Source organism: Salvelinus alpinus, chromosome 9 (genome assembly GCF_045679555.1).
Source record: "Salvelinus alpinus chromosome 9, SLU_Salpinus.1, whole genome shotgun sequence".
NCBI classification, from domain to species: Eukaryota; Metazoa; Chordata; class Actinopteri; order Salmoniformes; family Salmonidae; genus Salvelinus; species Salvelinus alpinus.
The window spans coordinates 70,342,138-70,363,141 of record NC_092094.1 but is presented as its reverse complement, the minus strand read 5'-3'; the positions used below and the strand labels follow the sequence as shown (position 1 = coordinate 70,363,141).

Genomic DNA, 21,004 nt, shown 5'->3' with positions numbered 1-21,004 from the left:
AAAGTTGAAATGGTGCTGGTTGGAATAGTGGCGGCAGCTCCTGTTTTCTTTGCGACTTGCGGTAAAACTCTCCGTGGTTCTACATCAATAGTTGTTTAGCAGTCCGAAAACGTTGAAAACTTTAACTTGCTTGACCATGCTGTAGGTCATGTAACTGTTTGTTACATGCAATATGCTTTGTGGACTACACTGGATAGAGGTTGCTCTCCGGTTTTGTGATGAAACAAAGGTGTGGTTGTATTTATTACTGCCACTGTGTCTTCTTGTCTCGGCCTTTAGGCCTATATATCACGGTGGCAAGGTATATGACTGAACAGATTGCAGTGCAAACAACGCAATTATCACAACACATGGTTTGTAATATGGCAATTTTTTCCTGGCTTGGCTTCCCCAGTGATTTTACCCACGCACCACTACTGTTTATACACACCGCATATTTATACACACACAAATATACACTTGACATAGCTCAATGTAATATCTACTGCTGTACATATCATTCTTAGTATATCTTGTCTAAATTCTTCCAGTGTACATGCGTATAGATTGCATTTTGATTACTGTTACAGTGCTATTTAGGTGAATTGGATTCATCCTGAACACATTTGAATACCTACTCATTCCAGGGTTTTTATTTATTTTTTACATTGTAGAATAGTAGTGAAGGAGTATACCACCTCAGTCATCGGCTTGATCAATAAGTGCATCGACTTCGTCGTCCCCAAAGTGACCGTACGGACTTCGGATTTCCCAACCAGAAGCCATGGACTACAGGCAACTTCCACACTGAGCTAAAGGCTAGAGCATGCCGCTTTCAAGGGGCGGGACATTAATCCGGTTGAATATAAGAAATCCCGCTATGCCCTCCGACGAACCATCAAACAGGCAAAGTGTCAATACAGGACTAAGAATGAATCCTACTACACCGGCTCTGACAGTGGCAGGGCTTGAAAACTATTAGACTACAAAGGGAAACCCACCCGCGAGCTGCCCAGTGACACGAGCCTACCAGACGAGCTAAATGCTTTTTACGCTCGCTTATAGGCAAGCAACACCGAAGCATGCATGAGAGCACCAGCGGTTCCGGACGACTGTGTGATCACGCTCTCTGTAGCCAATGTGAGCAAGACCTTTAAACAGGTTAACAAGCCGCAGAGCCAGACAGATTACCAGGACGTGTACTCAAAGCATGCACAGACCAACTGGCAAGTGTTTTCACTGACTTTGTCAATCTCTCTATGGCCGAGTCTAATACCAACATGTTTCAAACAGACCACTATAATCCCTGTACCCAAGAAAGCAAAGGTAAACTGCCTGAATGATTACCGCCCCGTAGCACTCACGTCAGTAGCCATGAAGTGCTTTGAAAGGCTGGTCATGGCTCACATCAACACCATCATGCCAAAATCCCTAGACCCACTCCAATTCGCATTCCACTCCAACAGATCCACAGATGACGCAATCTCTATTGCACTCCACACGGCCCTTTCCCACCTGGACAAAAGGAACACTATTCATTGACTACAACTCAGCGTTCAACACCATAATGCCCACAAAGCTCATCACTAAGCTAAAGACCCTTGGACTAAACACCTCCCTCTGCAACTGGATCCTGGACTTCCTTACTTGCCGCCCCCAGTTGATAAGGGTAGGTAACAACACATCTGCCACGCTGATACTTAACACTGAGGCCCCTCAGGGGTGTGTGCTCAGTCCCCTCCTGTACTTCCCGTTCACCCATGACTGCGTGGCCAAGCACAACTCCAACACCAAAATTAAGTTTGCTGCGACACAACAACGATGAGACAGCCTAGAGGGAGGAGGTCAGAGACCTGGCAACCCCCCTCTCTCAATGTGAGCAAGACAAAGGAGCTGATCGTGGACTACACGAAAAGGAGTGCCGAACAAACCCCCATTAACATCAACTGGTGTCCACATCAACAAACTATCATAGCCCGAACACAACAAGACAGTCGTGAAGAGGGCGCGACACCTTTTCCCCCTCAGGAGACTGAAAAGATTTGGCATTGGTCCCCAGATCCTCAAAAAGATATACAGCTGCAACATCGAGAGCATCCTGACCGGTTGCATCACTGCCTGGTATGGCAACTGCTCTGCATCTGACCGCAAGGCGCTACAGAGGGTAGGGCGTACGGCCCAGTACATCACCGGGGACAAACTTCCTGCCATCCAGGCGGTGTCAGAGCAAGGCCCCAAAAATTGTCAAAGACTCCAGCCACACAAGTCATAGACTGTTCTCTCTGCTACCGCACAGCAAGCCGTACCGGAGTGCCTAGTCTAGGTCCAAGAGGCTTCTAAACAGCTCCCTACCCCCAAGCCATAAGACTGCTGAACAACTAAACTAATCTAATGGCCACCCAGACTATTTATATTGACCCCCCCCCACCACCACCTTACACTGCTACTACTTGCTGTTTATTATCTATGCATAGTCACTTTACAAATTACCTCAACTGACCTGTACCCCAACATATTGACTCGGTACCGGTACCCGCTGTATATAGTCTCGTTATTGTTACTTTTTGATTGATTAGATTTTTAAAAACTTTTGTTTATTTAGTGAATATTTTATTAACTATTTTTTTAAACTGTTTTGTTGGTTAAGGGCTTGTAAGTAAGCATTTCACGGGTAAGATCTACACCTGTTGTACTCGGCGCATGTGACAAATAAAACTTGATTTGAAAAGCTTGCCCAACGGAAAAAGCTTTTTAGTCCAGTGTAAGGCTCTATCTGAACCAGGTAACTGGCCCCAAAACCTGGCTGTGTGTGGGAGAGCTCTCTGGATTCTTTCTTGTATTTGGTTTTAAACAAATGGTCCCTTGTGGAAATATATGTAACCTTCTATTATTCTTATAGGAGATATGGGAGGGGCTTGAGTGGCTTTGTCCCATCTGTGACTGACAGCTGACCTGAACCACTGGGTGTGGTGCAGGCTTGGCAGGCTCCAATGATCCCTCCTCTTCCAGCATGGCCGGGGCGACAAAGCTGAAGCCCCGGAAGAGCTGGTGAGCTCCGGCACTGGGTGGAACGCCTGGGGAGTCTGCGGAGAGGTCAGAGAGAGAGCACAAGGTCATATACACAGGCGCACACATACACACTTCACAATAGACTGCCTTGCTCCAAGGCGATGTAAGCAACATACAAACAGCAACCATTTTAGGATTGCTACAGCTTTCATATTTCATTATCATTGATATGATACGAGTGTGGTCTGATTCAGTCAGACCTGTTGTCATGCTAGGACAAGTTACTCTTGTCAACTTTAACCTCTTACCTTTGGGTGTGCGGGAGGTGAACTCTGAGTCAAAGTAGAAGGTGTCGTCCGGTCGGGCCACTGCCGGTTTGAACGGGGGATGGATTTCTCGCCGGAACAGTTTCTGAAAGGGTTAAAATAGTTTCTGAAGGGGTTAAAACCAAGGGTGAAAGTCCTGTAGACTTAAATTTCTAACTGGTACGAGACCTTTGTGTGCACAAGCTATTTTATGGGCCTAATAGGATAAATGTCCCTTTTAACTGTAAAAATTTACAGCATTACCTAATGTGGTATAAACCCAACCAGTCATGATGCTTTTCATCTGATTGTCAAACAAATCACAACAAAAAGTAGGCTCCCTGTGCATGTTCCTCCACTCTAAACTAATCCCAGCATTCAAACAGTGCACCTGCCATGTACAGAATAGAAAGAGACATCGGTTACAAAACACCAAAACGTGTAATGACATTCGGCAATTGTCATAATAGGCTTATTCTTGTGGCCTGATTGATGCGTCTTGCTGCTCGTGCACGTCTTGGTGAGTCATCTCTGCCTTTGCAAAATTCATTCAGTGTTCACGTCGAACCACCCGTTTCAACTCCATTTGCTAATTTCTCATTGAACTGACAGGCGGTAATAAATGGTGTAATAGCCTACAGTTTTCTTGCCATTTTTGTGGAAATTATTGTGATTGACTCATGTTTTATCGGTACAGCGTACCCCCACTATTTATTTTGCCGGTACTCCGTAGCTGACCGGTTTACTTTCACCCCTGGCTAAAGCAATGGTGACTTGGGAACTACTGAAGAACATGGCTTCTTTTAAAATGCTCATTGAATGATAATCTGATTCCCTGATAGAAATGTAGTACAAGGTGTCAGAAGAGGTGCCACTCACATTCCAGTCTATGGTGGAGAAGAAAGCGTGGCGTTTGATCTCCTCTGCACCGTCCGCCCCCGACCCTGTCAAACCAATCACACCGTTTGTATGGATTACTGCATACAACCTATGCAAAAGCTCTATGCTTAACATAAAATAGGCCTTATTATACCAAAGTAATTACTTTACTAGTGGAACAACCATTGTAATTAGCTTGTCATTAGCTAGTGGGTAAGTACATACTGTATAGTTACGGACTACTCACCCAGTCTGTTGGTGGGGTTCCTCTTGAACAGAGCTCTGAGGAGACTTTGGGCCTCTGAACTCAGGAACTGGGGCATTCCCAATCTTGCCCTGCAGGGGGAAACATTGTTATATCCAAAAGGCTAATAAATAGTAGCCTGGTTTATCCAGATTCAACGCTGCGGAACGTTCACCATTGTTTTCCTGAACGCAGCTTTCAGTCTGGTTCAACCAGGCTAAATAAATATACTGAACAAAAATATAAAATGCAGTCTGCAACAATTTCAAATTTCAATCTCTGGCAAGAGCGCTGGTGGAAATTCCTGCAGTCAGCATGCCAATTGCACACTCCATCAAAACTTGAGACATCTGTGGCATTGTGTTGTTTGACAAAACTGCACTTTTTAGTGGCCTTGTATTGTCCCCAGCAGAAGGGGCACCTGTGTAATGATCATGCTGTTTAATCAGCTTCTTGAAATGCCACACCCGTCAGGTGGATGGATTATCCTGGCAAAGGAGAAACGCTCAGTAACATGGATGTAAACAAAGTCGTGCAAACATTTTGAGAGAAATACACTTCTTGTGTGTACGTAACATTTCTGGGATTTTTTATTTCAGCTCACACAAACAACACTTTACATGTTGCGTTTATATTTTTGTTTAGTGTAGTAGAGCTCTGGGCCCATATCCACAACGTCTCAGAGTAGGAGTGCTGACCTAGGCTGGATTTGTATTTTAGATCATAATGAATAAGATTATATGGACAGATTCTAGATCAGCACTCCGACTCAGACGCTTAGTAGATACGGGCCCTGATAATTAAGGAATAGGGAAAGGGGGATACCTAGTCAGTTGTACAACAACGCACTCAACTGAAATGTGTCTTCCTCATTTAACTCAACCCCTCTGAATCAAAGAGGTAAGGGGGGGCTGCCTTAATCGACATCCACGTCATCGGCGTCTGGGGAAAGGTGGGTTAACTGCATACAGACACTAGCCTGTGATTGTGTCTACTTACTTGAGGATCAGGTTCATGGTCTCTTTGCGGTCCTTTCCTTGGAACGGTAGCGATCCAGTCAGCATCTCAAACTGTGAAACAAATACAACCACCATATTTTTAAAACCACCATGCCTTCGACATTCAATTCTATTCTAGGGCTCTGACGCAAACACACACATCATATTCATGTTTGTTTGATTGTCTGCATTACAAGGGTTGTGTTCAAATGGAAGAAAACAGACAAACAGGAACTACCTGAACAGCTAATGATCATTTTCATTTGCAAAGCGTTTTACTATGTTGTGGACTAATGAATATGACCCAAGAGACTACGTTGTGTGGTGCCAGGACAACCTCTCCCTCAACGTGATCAAGACAAAGGAGATGATTGTGGACTACAGGAAAAGGAGGACCGAGCACGCCCCCATTCTCATCGACAGGGCTGTAGTGGAGGAGATTGAGAGCTTCAAGTTTCCTTGGTGTCCACATCAACAACAAACGAACATGGTCCAAGCACAACAAGACAGTCGTGAAGAGGGCACAACAAAAACTATTCCCCCTCAGGAGAGTGAAAAGATTTGACATGGGTCCTCAGATCCTCAAAAAGGTTCTACAGCTGCACCATCGAGAGTATCCTGACTGGTTGCATCACTGCCTGGTATGGCAACTGCTCGGCCTCCGACCGCAAGGCCTTACAGAGGGTAGTGCGAACGGCCCAGTACATCACTGGGGCCCAGCTTCCTGCCATCCAGGACCTCTATACCAGTCAGAGGAAGGCCCTAAAAATAGTCAAAGACTCCAGCCACCCTAGTCATAGTTCTCTCTGCTACCGCACGGCAAGCGGTACCGGAGCGCTTGCCGTCTAGGTCCAAGTCTAGGTCCAAGAGGCTTCTAAACAGCTTCTACCACCAAGCCATAATACTATCCAGGTCTGTGGGCCCAAACAATTCAAGCTTCTACTTTTAAAAATCCATCTTTCCAGAAACAAGTCTGTCACCGTTGCCGCTTATTATAGACCCCCTTCAGCCCCCAGCAGTGCCCTGGACACCATACGTGAATTGATTCCCCCCCCATCTATCTTCAGAGTTCGTACTGTTAGGTGACCTAAACCGGGACATGCTTAACACCCCGGCCGTCCTACAATCTAAGCTAGATGCCCTCAATCTCACACAAATTATCAAGGAAACTACCAGGTACAACCCTAAATCCGTAACCAACGGCACACTCTTAGATATCATCCTGACCAACTTGCCCTCCAAATACACCTCTGCTGTCTTCAACCAGGATCTCAGCGATCACTGCCTCATTGCCTGCGCGCGTAATGGGTCTGCGGTCAAACCTTCACCCCTCATCACTGTCAAACGCTCTCTAAAACACTTCAGCGAGCAGGCCTTTCTAATCAACCTGGCCCGGGTATCCTGGAAGGATATTGACCTCATCTCGTCAGTAGAGGATGCCTGGTTGCTCTTTAAAAAGTGCTTTCCTGACCATCTTAAATGTAGAACTAAGAACAGATATAGCCCTTGGTTCACTCCAGACTTGACCAGGACAAAAACATCCTGCGGCGTTTTGCATTTGCATCGAATAGCTCCTGCAATATGCAACTTTTCAGGGAAGTCAGGAACCAATACACTCAGTCAGTTAGGAAAGCAAAGGCTAACTTTTTCAAACAGAAATTTGCATCCTGTAGCACTAATTCCAAAAAGTTTTGGGACACCGTAAAGTCCATGGAGAATAAGAGCACCTATCCTAAGGATAGGAAACAGTCACCACCGATAAATCTACGATAATCGATAATTTAAATAAGCATTTCTCTACGGCTGGCCATGCTTTCCTCCTGGCTACACCTACTCCGGCCAACATCTCAGCACCCCCTGCAGCAACTTTCCCAAGCCGCCCACGCTTCTCCACCCAAATTCAGACAGATGATGTTCTGCAAGAGCTGCAAAATCTAGATCCCTACAAATCAGCTGGGTTAGACAATCTGGACCCTCTCTAAAATTATCCGCCAAAATCGTTGCAACCCCTATTACTAGCCTATTCTCTTTCGTATCGTCTGAGATCCCCAAAGATTGGAAAGCTGCCGCGGTCATCCCCCTCTTCAAAGGGGGAGACACTCTAGACCTAAACTGTTATAGATCTATATCCATCCTGCCCTGCCTTTCTAAAATCTTCGAAAGCCAAGTTAACAAACAGATCACAGACCATTTCGAATCCCACCATACCTTCTCCACCATGCAATCTGGTTTCAGAGCTGGTCATAGGTGCATAGCAGCCACGCTCAAGGTCCTAAACAATATCATAACCGCCATCGAAAAAAGACAGTACTGTGCAGCCATCTTCATCGACCTGGCCAAGGCTTTCGACTGTCACAACCCATTCTTATCGACAGACTCAACAGCCGTGGCTTCTCAAATGACTGCCTCGCCTGGTTCACCAACTACTTCTCAGATAGAGTTCAGTATGTCAAATCGGAGGGCCTGTTGTCTGGACCTCTGGCAGTCTCTATGGGGGTGCCACAGGGTTCAATCCTCGGGCCGCCTCTTTTCTCTGTATTTATCAATGATGTCGCTCATGCTGCTGGTGATTCTCTGATCCACCTCTACGCAGACGACACCATTCTGTATATATCTGGCCCATATTTGGACACTGTGCTAACAAACCTCCAGACGAGCTTCAATGCCATACAACTCTCCTTCCGTGGCCTCCAACTGCTCTTAAATGCAAGTAAAACTAAATGCATGCTCTTCAACCGATCGCTGCCTGCACCTGCCCGCCCGTCCAGCATCACTACCCTGGACGGTTCCTGACTTAGAATATGTGGACAACTACAAATACCTAGGTGTCTGGTTAGACTGTAAACTCTTCTTCCAGACTCACATTAAGCATCTCCAATCCAAAACTAAATCTAGAATCGGCTTCCTACTTCGCAACAAAGCCTCCTTCACTCATGCTGCCAAACATACCCTCGTAAAACTGATTATGTTACCGATCCTTGACTTCGGCGATGTCATTCACAAAATAGCCTCCCAACACTCTATTCAGCAAATTGGATGCAGTCTATCACAGTGACATCGATTTTGTCACCAAAGCCCCATATACTACCCACCACTGCAACCTCTATGCTCTCGTTGGCTGGCCTTCACTACATATTCGTCGCCAAACCCACTGGCTCCAGGTCATCTATACGTCTTTGCTAAGTAAAGCCCGCCTTATCTCAGCTCACTGGTCACCATAGCAACACCCACCCGTAGCACGCACTCCAGCAGGTATATTTCACTGGTCACCCCCAAAGCCAACACCTCCTTTGGCTGCCTTTCCTTCCAGTTCTCTGCTGCCAATGACTGGAACGAATAGCAAAAATTACTGAAGCTGGAGTCTTACTCAAATGATGTCAATTAGCCTATCAGAAGCTTCTAAAGCCATGACATCATTTTGTGGAATTTTCCAAGCTGTTTAAAGGCCCAGTCAACTTAGTGTATGTAAACTTCTGACCCACTGGAATTGTGATACAGTGAATTATACGTGAAATAATCTGTCTGTAAACAATTGTTGGAAAGACTACTTGTGTCATGCACAAAGTAGATGTCCTAACCGACTTGCCAAACCAAAGTTATTTAACAAGAAATTTGTGGAGTGGTTGAAAATCGAGTTAATGACTCCAACCTAAGTGTATGTAAACTTCCGACTTCAACTGGAAGCTTATTGAAGATCAGTGATACAATCAAGAGCAGTGTGCGGTTTCCTTTTTCCCCTCATCTTGTCCAACTGTTACCATGCACCTGCAAAAGGATTGCTCAGATGTGCGAGTGCCTTTTGAATTTTCTATTGTGTTATTGACTGTACGTTTGTTTATTCCATGTGTAACTCTGTGTTGTTGTTTTTGTCGCACTGCTTCGCTTTATCTTGGCCAGGTCGCAGTTATAAATGAGAACTTGTTCTCAACTGGCCTACCTGGTTAAATAAAGGTGAAATAAAAATAAGACTCCTGAACATCTAATCAAATGCCTACCCAGACTATTTGCATCCCCCCCTCTTTTACACCACTGCTACTCTGTTATATCTATGCATCTTCACTTTAATAACTCTACCAACATATACAAATTACCTCGACTAACCGGTCGATACTGGTACATTGACTCTGTACCGGTATCCCCTGTATATAGTCTCGCTATTGTTATTTTACTGCTGCTCTTTAACAACTTGTTACTTTTATTTCTTATTCGTATTTCTAAAACTGCATTGTTGGCTAGGGGCTTGTAAGTAAGCATTTCACTGTACGGTCTACACCTGTTGTATATGTACGTGCATGTGACTAATAACATTTGATTTGAAATGAGATACGCTGACTCACCATCAGTACCCCAAACGACCACCAGTCTGCACTGTGGATGTGGCCCTGCCTGTTCACCACCTCTGGTGCCATGTACTCCACCGTACCGCAGAAGGAGTAGGCTTTCTTCTCATGGTCAACGGCCTCTTTACACAGGCCAAAATCTGGGGTGTAAACACCACAAGTCAGTCACTATTCAACTACCGGTACTATTATAAACACACATCATGAATACACAGTGGACAGGCAGGCATACAGGTGTAGGAGTTGTTCCTGACCATATGACCTGACCTATAACTAGTCTATAGCCTACAACTAGGGCCCAGGGTGCGTCCGCAATGGCACCCTATTCCCTATATAGTGGGGGATTATATCGGGCCACTATCAGGGGAAACTTTCTGTAACACTTCCTGATGCCTCCATGACTCGTGCGGGTATTCAAAGGCCTCATAATTCATATTCCCCGTGTGAAGTTAATACATCGCACCGTGACATATATTCAAGGTCACCGTTGATGCTTGTGTACGTGTGTGAACTCCCAAAAGGTAAACAGCCGACAGAGGAGAGAGCGATTATAGGGTTGATAAGATGCTGGAGAAACATAATTAACCTCTAGGTAATGATATATAGGCTCACACACGGAGAAGTTATCTACACGGGGACAGATAAGGCTTTGGCGACTCACTGACTAATGGGGGAAGGTCAACAGGAGGAGGGAAGTGTGTGGGGGGAGGGAAGTGTGTGTGTGTGTGTGTGTGTGTGTGTGTGGGGGGGGGTACCTGTGAGTTTGATATGGCCTTCTTCGTCCAGTAGAATGCTAGAAAATATAATGAGAAGAGGTGTTAGTGTGAGATGTGTAGGACTATCATATTGGGATAAAGAGGTAGACAAACATTTTTTTGTCACAACCACAGACTGGTACAAATAACCTGGCATTAAGAGTCTAGAATACCTAGAGAGTTCAAAAAACACGCATCAAAAAAAGCATTTAGTAGCACATCTTCACAATTTAAAAAAATGTAATGGCAAAAGGGCTGGCCAAAGCAACATGTCCCCTCTCAGTGAATTCACAGTGTATCAGAATTGTATATGCCACAAGAGATAAAACGTGTGTAATCTGTCTGTGCATACTAGCTTTCTCATCCTCTCATATGTCATGTTAAGATCCCATTGCTCAAGACCAGATGTGATGATCGCTCTTGTTGCGCATTCAGTCCTCTCAGTTCTGATGGGGGTTCATTCATGTTATCACTATGGGGCTAAATTACACTGCAGTGACATTTCCTGGTTTCTATATAATGGATATAGCGACGTCCATAAGAGACAACAGAGAAGCACTCTGCATCGCAATTTCCCTCTCATTATAGAAAAGAAAACCAAAACCCAGACATTTGTGGGTCGGGGCTACAATAGCATAGCATATAAGGGGCGTAATCTTTAGTCCAAACAGTTGCAATCGGTTATGTTTTGCTATGAAAACAAGAGTTTCTATTGGACAAATTGAATTAGTTCTATTTGCTTCCGTTTGGTTCCTAGTGAATACACCCCAGGTCTCAGGAAGTCGTCCTCTCCAGCTCAGTTGGTAGAGCATGGCACTTTCATCACAATGATACTGGGTCCACCCACATGTAAAATATATGCTCAGTTTGCACACATATGGTTAAGTCGCTTTGGATAAAAATCGTCTGCTAAATGGCATTTATTATTATAATAGGAAGGCAATGCTAGGATGTGTGATGCTGCTACGCTAAGCTAGCCAGGACTAGCTGCCCTTCGCTGAGGCTCCACCTACTTCTCAGGTTTGAGGTCTCTGTAGATGATGCCCAGGCCATGCAGGTGGTCCAGGCCCAGGGCCAACTCTGCTAGGTAGAACTTCACATCCTCCTCTGTGAACATCACCTGGAAACGATACAAGACACAGACAGAGAGAGCGACAGAGGAGAGAGAGCGACAGAGGAGAGAGAGAGGGAGCGAGCGACAGAGGAGAGAGAGACAGAGGAGAGGGAGCGACAGAGGAGAGAGAGCGAGAGAGACAGAGGAGAGAGAGAGCGACAGAGGAGAGAGACAGAGGAGAGAGAGAGCGACAGAGGAGAGAGAGCGAGAGAGACAGAGGAGAGAGAGCGCGAGACAGAGGAGAGAGAGCGAGAGAGACAGAGGAGAGAGAGCGAGAGAGACAGAGGAGAGAGAGCGAGAGAGACAGAGGAGAGAGAGCGAGAGAGACAGAGGAGAGAGAGCGAGAGAGACAGAGGAGAGAGAGCGAGAGAGAAAAAAAACGTATGAGTCCAGACAGGATTATGATTAGAGAGAACGAGACATAAAATGTCCATCAGGAACAAGACTAAGAACACACCTCTTTCGACAGCCTGGTGAAGAGATCGCCTCCTCTCAGAAAGTCCAGGATCAGATAGAGCTTTCCCTCCGTCTGAAATGCTGGATGCACACACACACAAACATGTGGTTAGGAGTAGTGCTAAAAATCCATTTGTCTGACAAACCTAGAACAACCAAAGTTGTTGCCCTTCAATGAAACAATGACTGCCCTTGATGAGCGCTGACACCGAGCGAAGTTAATAGCTGTAGGGTGTCATGGCGTTATCACCAGACCTGCTTTTCTTTCTCATATACTTTACTTTTTGAACCTAGCTCTGGTTGTTACTCACCATAGTGGAGTTTGACCACAAAGGGGTGGTTGACATCTGCCAGGATGTCTCTCTCCATCTTGGTCCTCACCCGGTCTCTCACTGTGGGAGGTGAGGGGCACACCGTGTCAGCGCTGTCATGAGGTTAGCTCAAAACCTTACTATAGCCTTGGCTCAGTAACAGATGGGTTTGGAACCGGGGGCCTAAGGCTGAGACATGACCTGAATCAACGCCAACAGGCCACCATTGGTATTTTAATGGGATATATTCAATACAAAACACCAAATAATCAATGCTTGTCTGAAGGCCATAAAATGGTTCAATCAATTCATCTAACAAACAGAAATAATGAAAATATCCTTTGTCGAGTGCCATGTGAAACCAAAGTTTGACCAATTTTCACCACACAATTACATTGGAACGCTAATCTATGAAACTGTCAGGGTGTTGACGTCTAGTGTGGAGTAGACCCCACAGCAGCAGACCACAGCACACAACAGCTACACACCAACTGAAAAATGGTTGATTTCTTCTCACTCTCAAAGCCTTGAAACAAGATCAAAACAAACAGTGGGGGGAGGGGGGGGGGGGCGCAAAGTGTAAAGCAAACGGACACGTGGAGTAGCAAGTGCAAAACGACCCGTCTGCAAATGAAAGAGGTGAGAACGAGCCCTCGCTAAGAACACAACCACTCGTGTTTGCGCCAGAGCAGGGTCCGTTTGATGTGGGAGGCCTCTGAGTTCACAACATGTTTTCAATCCCGTGAATGTGTAGCCTCAGTGTCGTTTCCCGTGATAGGAGAAAAACAAATAAAATGTTAAGTCACGTGCGTCAAATACAACAGGTGAAATGTTTACATACAGAGCCCTTAACCAACAACGCAGTTGAGAAAAATAAGTGTAAAGAAAGTATTTACTAAAATAAACTGAAGGGAAAAAAGGAAGAAAAAATAAATAAAAACTGTCATCAAAGCAAAGGGTGGCTACTTTGAAGAATCTAAAATATTAAATACATTTTGATTTGTCAAACACTTTTGGTTACTACATGATTCTGTGTGTGTTATTTCAAAGTTTTGATGTCTTCACTATTAATCTACAATGTAGGAAATAGTAAAAATATAGAAAACCCTGGAATGAGTAGGTGTGTCCAAACTTTTGACTGGTACGGTACATGTCAAATGCTTACTTACATGCCCTTAACCAACAAGGCAGTTAAGAAAAAAAAAAAATAATAATAATAAAAGTAACAAATAATTCAAGAGCAGCACTAAAATTACAATAGCGAGGCTATATACAGGGGGTACCGGTACAGTCAATGTGCAGACCTTAAAAATAATTAAAAAAGGTTGACCCAATTTTTTTACTTTAATCGTCATTCTGTCCCTCGCCCAGCAACTCCACTTCCACTTGTCTCCAATTCCACATCCCAACCCTCAGCTTCCCTCTGCCCTTATAGACTTGGTATTTTACCAAATTGGGCTAAAGTATGACCGGTTAGTCGAGATAATTGAGGTAATGTGTACATGTAGAGTTATTACAGTGACTATGCATAGATAACAGAGTAGCAGCAGCGTAAAAGAGGGGGGGTGGGGTGGGTAATGCAAATAGTCTGGGTAGCCATTTGATTAGCTGTTCAGGAGTCTTATGGCTTGGCGGTAGATGATGTTTAGAAGGCTCTTGGACCTAGACTTGGCGCTCCGGTACCGCTTGCCGTGCGGAAGCAGAGAGAACAGTCTATGACTAGGGTGGCTGGAGTCTCACAATTTTTAGGGCCTTCCTCTGACACCGCCTGGTATAGAGGTCCTGGATGGCAGGAAGCTTGGCCCCATTGATGTACTTGGCCGCACGCACTACCTTCAGTAGTGCCTTACGGTCCGAGGCCGAGCAGTTGCCATAGCAGGCAGTGATGCAACCAGTCAGGATGCTCTCGATGATGGTGCAGCTGTAGAACCTTTTGAGAATCTGAGGACCCATGCCAAATCTTTTCACTCTCCTGAGGGGGAATAGGTTTTGTTGTGCCCTCTTCACAACTGTCTAGGTGTGCTTGGACCATGTTCGTTTGTTGATGATGTGGATACCAAGGAACTTGAAGCTCTCAAACTCCTCCACTACAGCCCTGTGGATGAGAATGGGGGCGTGCTCGGCCCTCCTTTTCCTGTAGTCCACAATCATCTCCTTTGTCTTGATCACGTTGAGGGAGAGGTTGTTGTCCAGGTCTCTGACCTCCCTATAGGCTGTCTCATCGCTGTCGGTGATCAGGCCTACCACTTTTGTGTCATCTGCAAACTTAATGATGGCGTTGGAGCAGTGGTGTAAAGTACTTAAGTAAAAATACTTTAAAGTACTACTTAAGTCGTTTTTTGGTGTATCTGTACTTTAATATTTTTTTACTACTTTAACTTCACTACATTCCTAAAGAAAATGATGTATTTTTTACTCCAGACATTTTCCCCTGACACCCAAAAGTACTAGTTACAATTTGAATGCTTAGCAGTAAAGGAAAAAGGTCAAATTCACAGACATATCAAGAGAACATCCCGGGTCATCCCTACTGCCTCTGATCTGGTGGACTCACTAAACATAAATGCTTATTTTGTAAATGATGTCTGAGTGTTGGAGTGTGCCCATGGCTGTCAAAAAAAGTAATAAAAAAGGAAATTGTTCCATCTAAGTCTAACTAAGGTATCTTTACTTGTACTCAAGTATGAACATTTAGTACTTTTTCCACCTCTGTGTTGGAGTCGTGCAGTCATGAGTGAACAGGGAGTATATGAGGGGACTGAGCACACATCCCTGAGGGGCCCCTGTGTTGAGGATCAGCGTGGCAGATGTGTTGTTACCTACCCTTACCAACTGGGGGCAGCCCGTCAGGAAGTCCAGGATCCAGTTGCAGAGGGAGTTTTAATCCCAGGGTCCTTAGCTTAGTGATGAGCTTTGAGGGCACTATGGTGTTGAACGCTGAGCTGTGTTCAATGAAAATCATTCTCACATAGGTGTTCCTGGGAAAGGGCAGTGTGGAGTGCAATAGAGATTGCATTATCTGTGGATCTGTTGGGGCGGTATGCAAATTGGAGTGGGTCTAGGGTTTCTGGGATAATGGTGTTGATGTGAGCCATGACCAGCCTTTCAATGCACTTCATGGCTATAGATATGACTGCACGGGTCGGTAGTCATTTAGGCAGGTTTTCTTGGTGTTCTTGGGCACAGGGACTATGGTGGTATTACAGAGTTGAGCGAATCACTGCTACTTCCTGCTTTAGTTTTTGCTTGTAAGCAGGAATCAGGAGGATAGAGTTATTGTCAGATTTGCCAAATGGATGGCGAGGGAGAGCTTTGTACGCGTCTCTGTGGGTGTATTAAAGGTGGTCTAGAGTTTTTTCCCCCCTCTGGTTGCACATGTAACATGCAGGTAGAAATGAGGTAAAATGGATTTCAGTTTCCCTGCATTAAAGTCCCCGGCCACTAGGAGTGTCGCCTCTGAATGAGCATTTTTCTTGTTTGCTAATGGCCTTATACAGCTCGTTGAGTGCAGTCTTAGTGCCAGTATCGGTTTGTGGTGGTAAATAGACAGCTCCGAAAACTTTCTTGTTAAATCCCACTTCTGACATCTACTTTGGGGCGGCAGGAAGCCTAGTGGTTAGAGCATTGTGCCAGTAACCGAAAGGTTGCGGAATCGAATCCCTGAGCTGACGAGGTAAAAATCTGTCGTTCTGCCCACTGTTTCCCGGCAGGCCGTCATTGTAAATAAGAATTTGTTCTTAACTGACTTGCCTATAAATAAAGGTTAAATTATTATTTCAAATTTTTTTTCTTTCTTTTTTTTTTAAATAGAGAGTCATGAGGTTATCATGAGATACTCTACCTCAGGCGAGACTTACTTAATATTTGATTTCGTGCACCAGCTGTTATTTACAAATAGACACAGACCGCCACCCATTGTCTTACCGGAGGCAGCTGTTCTATCTTGCCGATGTAGGGAAAAACCCCACCAGCTTATCCATGTCGTCGTTCAGCCACGACTTGATGAAACACAAGATATTACAGTTATTAATGTCCTGTTGGTAGGACAGTCTTGAACGGAGCTCATCCAGTTTATTATCCAATCACGTTGGCTAATAGGACGGATGGTAGAGACGGATTACCCACTTGCCGTCGGTTCCTTACAAGGCACCCCGACCTACGTCCCCTATATCTCTGTCTTCTTCATGCGAATGACAGGGATTTGGGCCTTATCCGGTGTGTGAAGTAAATCCTTTGCGTCCGACTCGTTAAAGAAATAATCTTCGTCCAGTACGAGGTAAATAAATCGCTGTTCTGAAATCCAGAAGCTCCTTTCGGTCATAAGAGACGGTGGCAGAAACATTACGTACAAAATAAGTTACAAATAACGCAAAAAAAACACACAATAGCACAATTGGTTAGGAGCCCATAAAACATCAGCCATCTCCTCCGACGCCATTCTAACCAGAAGTCCTCACAAGGATAGTAAAATAAAAAGAACATTCGAACAGGTGGGGACATTTTACCGGTCCCCACAAGGAAAATAGCAATTTTAGGGTTAGGTTTAGGGGTTTGGGGTTAAGGGTTAGCTTTAGGGGTTAGGGAAAACAGGATTTTTAATGGGAATCAAGGATAGTAAAAACAAACGTGTGTGTACCTTTGAGGGTGGCCTTTCTCAGGACCTTCATGGCGTACAGCTCGTTGTTGTCGGGAGGCGTTACCTTCCGCACCAAGAAAACCTGCAGGCAACACAAGACAACATCCAACTCTCAATCCCATAGAAAATGAAGAACTAGAAGGGACATTCCAACTCAAGTCTATGCTCTGTGACGGAGGGACCGGCAGCCATATTGAATGTATACATAGGTATTTCTATTTCTATGGTCAATCCAGTGCATTAGGCTACAAACCTATGGGACTGACAAGGGGAATGTTCATTGGTAGAACTACTTCTCAATAAACAAAATACTTTGGTCTTTGATTTTCCATGGGGATTTTCTTGAACTGCAAATGACATGCAAATACCATAAAATGATAGACAATGTTCCATAAACTGCTAGGTAAACATCTATTATACTGTGCTAGTTAGTGAACAATATGGAAGTTAAACCTATCTATACATTTATTACATTCACAATCCATTTTGAAACGACCAGACATCAAGAGCAATGAGCTCAACCAGAAATTATGTTTTGCTATTTCTGATCTTGCAGTCTGATGGGAGATTGGGAGATTAAATGGAACGAATACGAGTTAACATGGAGTTGGTTTGTCTATATACAGTACCAGTCAAAAGTTTGGACACACCTACTCATTCAAGGGTTTTTCTTTATTTTGACTATTTTCTACATTGTAGAATAATAGTGAAGACGTCAAAACTAAGAAATAACACATATGGAATCATGTAGTAACCAAAATAAGTGTTAAACAAATCAAAATATATTTGAGATTTGAGATTCTTCAAAAAGTTGCCATCCTTTGCCTTGACAGCTTTGCACACTCTTGGCATTCTCTCAACCAGCTTCATGAGGTAGACACATGCGATACATTTCAATTAACAGGTGTGCCTTGTTAAAAGTTAATTTGTGGAATTTCTATTCCTTTTTAATGCGTTTGAGCCAATCAGGCCCTATTATGGTAAGAACAGCTCAAATAAGCAAAGAGAAACGACAGTCCATCGTTACTTTAAGACATGAAGGTCAGTCAATGAGGGAAATTTCAAGAACTTTGAAAGTTTCTTCAAGTGCAGTCGCAAAAACCATCAAGCGCTATGATGAAACTGGTTCCCATGAGGACCGTCACAGGAAAGGAAGACCCAGAGGTACCTCTGCTGCAGAGGATAAGTTGATTAGAGTTACCAGACGCAGAAATTTCAGCCCAAATAAATGCTTCACAGAGTTCAAGTAACAGACACATCTCAACATCAACTGTTCAGAGGAGACTGCGTGAATCAGGCCTCCATGGTCGAATGGCCGCAAAAAAACACTACTAAAGGACACCAATAAGAAGAAGAGACTTGCTTGGGCCAAGAAACATGAGTAATGGACATTAGACTGGTGTAAATCTGTCCTTTGGTCTGATAAGTCCAAATTTGAGATTTTTGGTTCCAACCGCCATGTCTTTGTATGACACAGAGTTGGTGAACGGATGATCGTCTCATGTGTGGTTCCCACCGTGAAGCATGGAGGAGGTGGTGTGATGGTGCTTTGCTGGTGACACTGTCTGTGATTTATTTATAATTCAAGGCACACTTAACCAGCATGGCTACCACAGCATTCTGCAGCGATACGCCATCCCATCTGGTTTGCGCTTAATGGGACTATCATTTGTTTTTCAACAGGACAATGAACCAACACACCTCCAGGCTGTGTAAGGGCTATTTGACCAAGAAGGAGAGTGATGGAGTGCTGCATCAGATGACCTGGCCTCCACAATCACCCAACCTCAACCCAATTTATTTATTTTACCTTTATTTAACTAGGCAAGTCAGTTAAGAACAAATTCTTATTTTCAATGACGGCCTAGGAACAATGGGTTAACTGCCTTGTTCAGGGGCAAAACGACAAATTATTTACCTTGTCAGCTAGGGGGATTCGACCTTCTAGTTACAAGTCCAACGCTCTAACCACTAGGCTACCTGCCGCCCCAATTGAGATGGTTTGGGATGAGTTGGACTGCAGAGTGAAGGAAAAAAAGCCAACAAGTGCTCAGCTTATGTGGGAACTCCTTCAAGACTGTTGGAAAAGCATTCCAGGTGAAGTTGGTTGAGAGACTGCCAAGAGTGTGCAAAGCTGTCATCAAGGCCAAGGGTGGGTACTTTGAAGAATATAAAATACATTTTGATTTGTTTAACCCCTTTTTGGTTACTACATAATTCCATATGTGTTATTTCATAGTTTTGATATCTTCACTATTATTCTATAATGTAGAAAATAGTAAAAATAAAGATAAACCCTTGAATGAGTAGGTGTGTCCAAACTTTTGACTGGTCCTGTACATACTAACTGAACTAATTACAATGAACATTGAATGGATTTGTCAATAATGTGTTTCACGTGGTCTAAATAAAGTTAATCTAGACCACCTCCTGTGCCACAATGCTAGAGGAGTGGGTGAAGCAGTGAGCTGAATGACAGGTGTGTGTGTGTGTCTAACAGTGTTGCTTCCGTCCCTCTTCTTACCCCAACCTGGGCTCAAACCAAAGACCCTCTGAACACATCGTCTGTCACACAAGAAGCATCGTTACCCATCGCGTCACAAAAACTCTGCAAGGGAAACAACCATTTTAAGGTCTCCGAGCGATTGACGTCACCGATTGAACCCCACTAGCACGCACCGCTAACTAGCTAGTAATTTTTCACATCGGTTACATGTTTGTGTGCGTCTCAGGCTAATCCAGGTGTGGATTACTAACATAGTGGCACCAGAGCACGCCTGAACAATCTCAAACCATACCAATGACCATACAAATGTAAATGGATTCTTGCATCCTACAGGCTTTAAAACCCTCTTAATTATGGTGCATACGCTTTTTTTGATCTGTCCACAAACACAATAAGAAGCAATACTTTGGGGAGATTGAACACTGCTTTTTGGAAACTGTTTCCTAGGAAACCGTTTTTTTTTTGCACGCTTATTTACAGGCAAATTATTAAGTATTTTGACTGTAGTGCTAAGCTTTCAACGGTCAAGTGCTGTCATCAGCAACATGAGTTGTTCCGTTCAAAACACGAGACATGAGATGACCGTTCAAAACAAAAGGTATACTTGTGTATATTGCAATGTGAACCACGTCTCAGATCTGTCATGAGGGGGGTATTTGATCGAAGGCCATGTGCTACCTTAGAGGGGTGACGTCTTACCTTGCCGAAGGAGCCCTGGCCCAGCACTTTGAGCAGCTCAAACTGGCGAGCGTCGGCCTTCTCCGAACCTTCCTTGACCACGTGGGTGATGTTAATCTCCTTGATGATGTCATCCTCCTAGAGAGAGAGAGACAGAGGGGGAGAACGTCCATTATCCATGATACTCGCAGCATAGTGGGCGGAGGGAACCTTTCCGAGCTCGATTATAATCTACACAATGCGAAAACATTTCAACCCGTCTGCTCATCAGACTGATCTTAACCATGATACAATACGCGTGTTTTCAAGTGACTGTGTATTTTGAGGTTGAATACACCGATTTGAACTTCGGCCGCCTGTCCTTTAGTACAAAGCGGTCTCTCTTGGATCTCTCCAAATGGACCAGTGAGGAAACTAGCAGACGTTTTAGCACATAAAGATGAAGAGTATTTCAGAATGGAAAAGAAGAAGGAGGCCACTAGAAAGTTGCCGGGAGGTCACACTTTACTCACACAAGGGTGTGTCCTGATTAAAGTGTGTGTACATTCGAGCGACGATGCAGAGAAGCCAACCGAAAAGAGGAAGAGGGTTGAAAACAATAGGTGTAGCCAAGAGAGCATAGAAAGCGAGAGAGCTTAGTTGAGAGAAAGGAAATGGCTTGGTGCAACAGTGCTATCCAATGCTAGTGTGTTTCCTTCGAAGGATACAGAGTAGTAACACACGCTGGGTTCATCCTAAGACGAGTTCAACGTTCTCAACTGCTGAAGAAAACATCTGGGCACAGACTGATGGAG

General features: G+C 44.4%; 1 protein-coding gene across 5 annotated transcripts in view; it reads right to left on the bottom strand.

The window, feature by feature from the left end:
* rps6ka1 (ribosomal protein S6 kinase a, polypeptide 1) overlaps nt 1–21,004 on the bottom strand; it is a 140,697-nt gene that overhangs the window by 23,301 nt on the left and 96,392 nt on the right. For all 5 annotated transcript variants that reach the window (XM_071327061.1, XM_071327062.1, XM_071327060.1 and 2 more), the window contains 12 exons: nt 20,232–20,348; nt 17,027–17,108; nt 12,391–12,471; nt 12,081–12,160; nt 11,523–11,629; nt 10,510–10,547; nt 9,752–9,894; nt 5,416–5,486; nt 4,420–4,508; nt 4,173–4,237; nt 3,297–3,399; nt 2,932–3,062 (listed from right to left, as the gene is read on the bottom strand). In XM_071327061.1, coding sequence (XP_071183162.1) covers nt 2,932–3,062; nt 3,297–3,399; nt 4,173–4,237; nt 4,420–4,508; nt 5,416–5,486; nt 9,752–9,894; nt 10,510–10,547; nt 11,523–11,629; nt 12,081–12,160; nt 12,391–12,471; nt 17,027–17,108; nt 20,232–20,348 — 1,107 coding nt within the window. The remainder of the gene's footprint in view (nt 1–2,931; nt 3,063–3,296; nt 3,400–4,172; nt 4,238–4,419; nt 4,509–5,415; nt 5,487–9,751; nt 9,895–10,509; nt 10,548–11,522; nt 11,630–12,080; nt 12,161–12,390; nt 12,472–17,026; nt 17,109–20,231; nt 20,349–21,004) is intronic.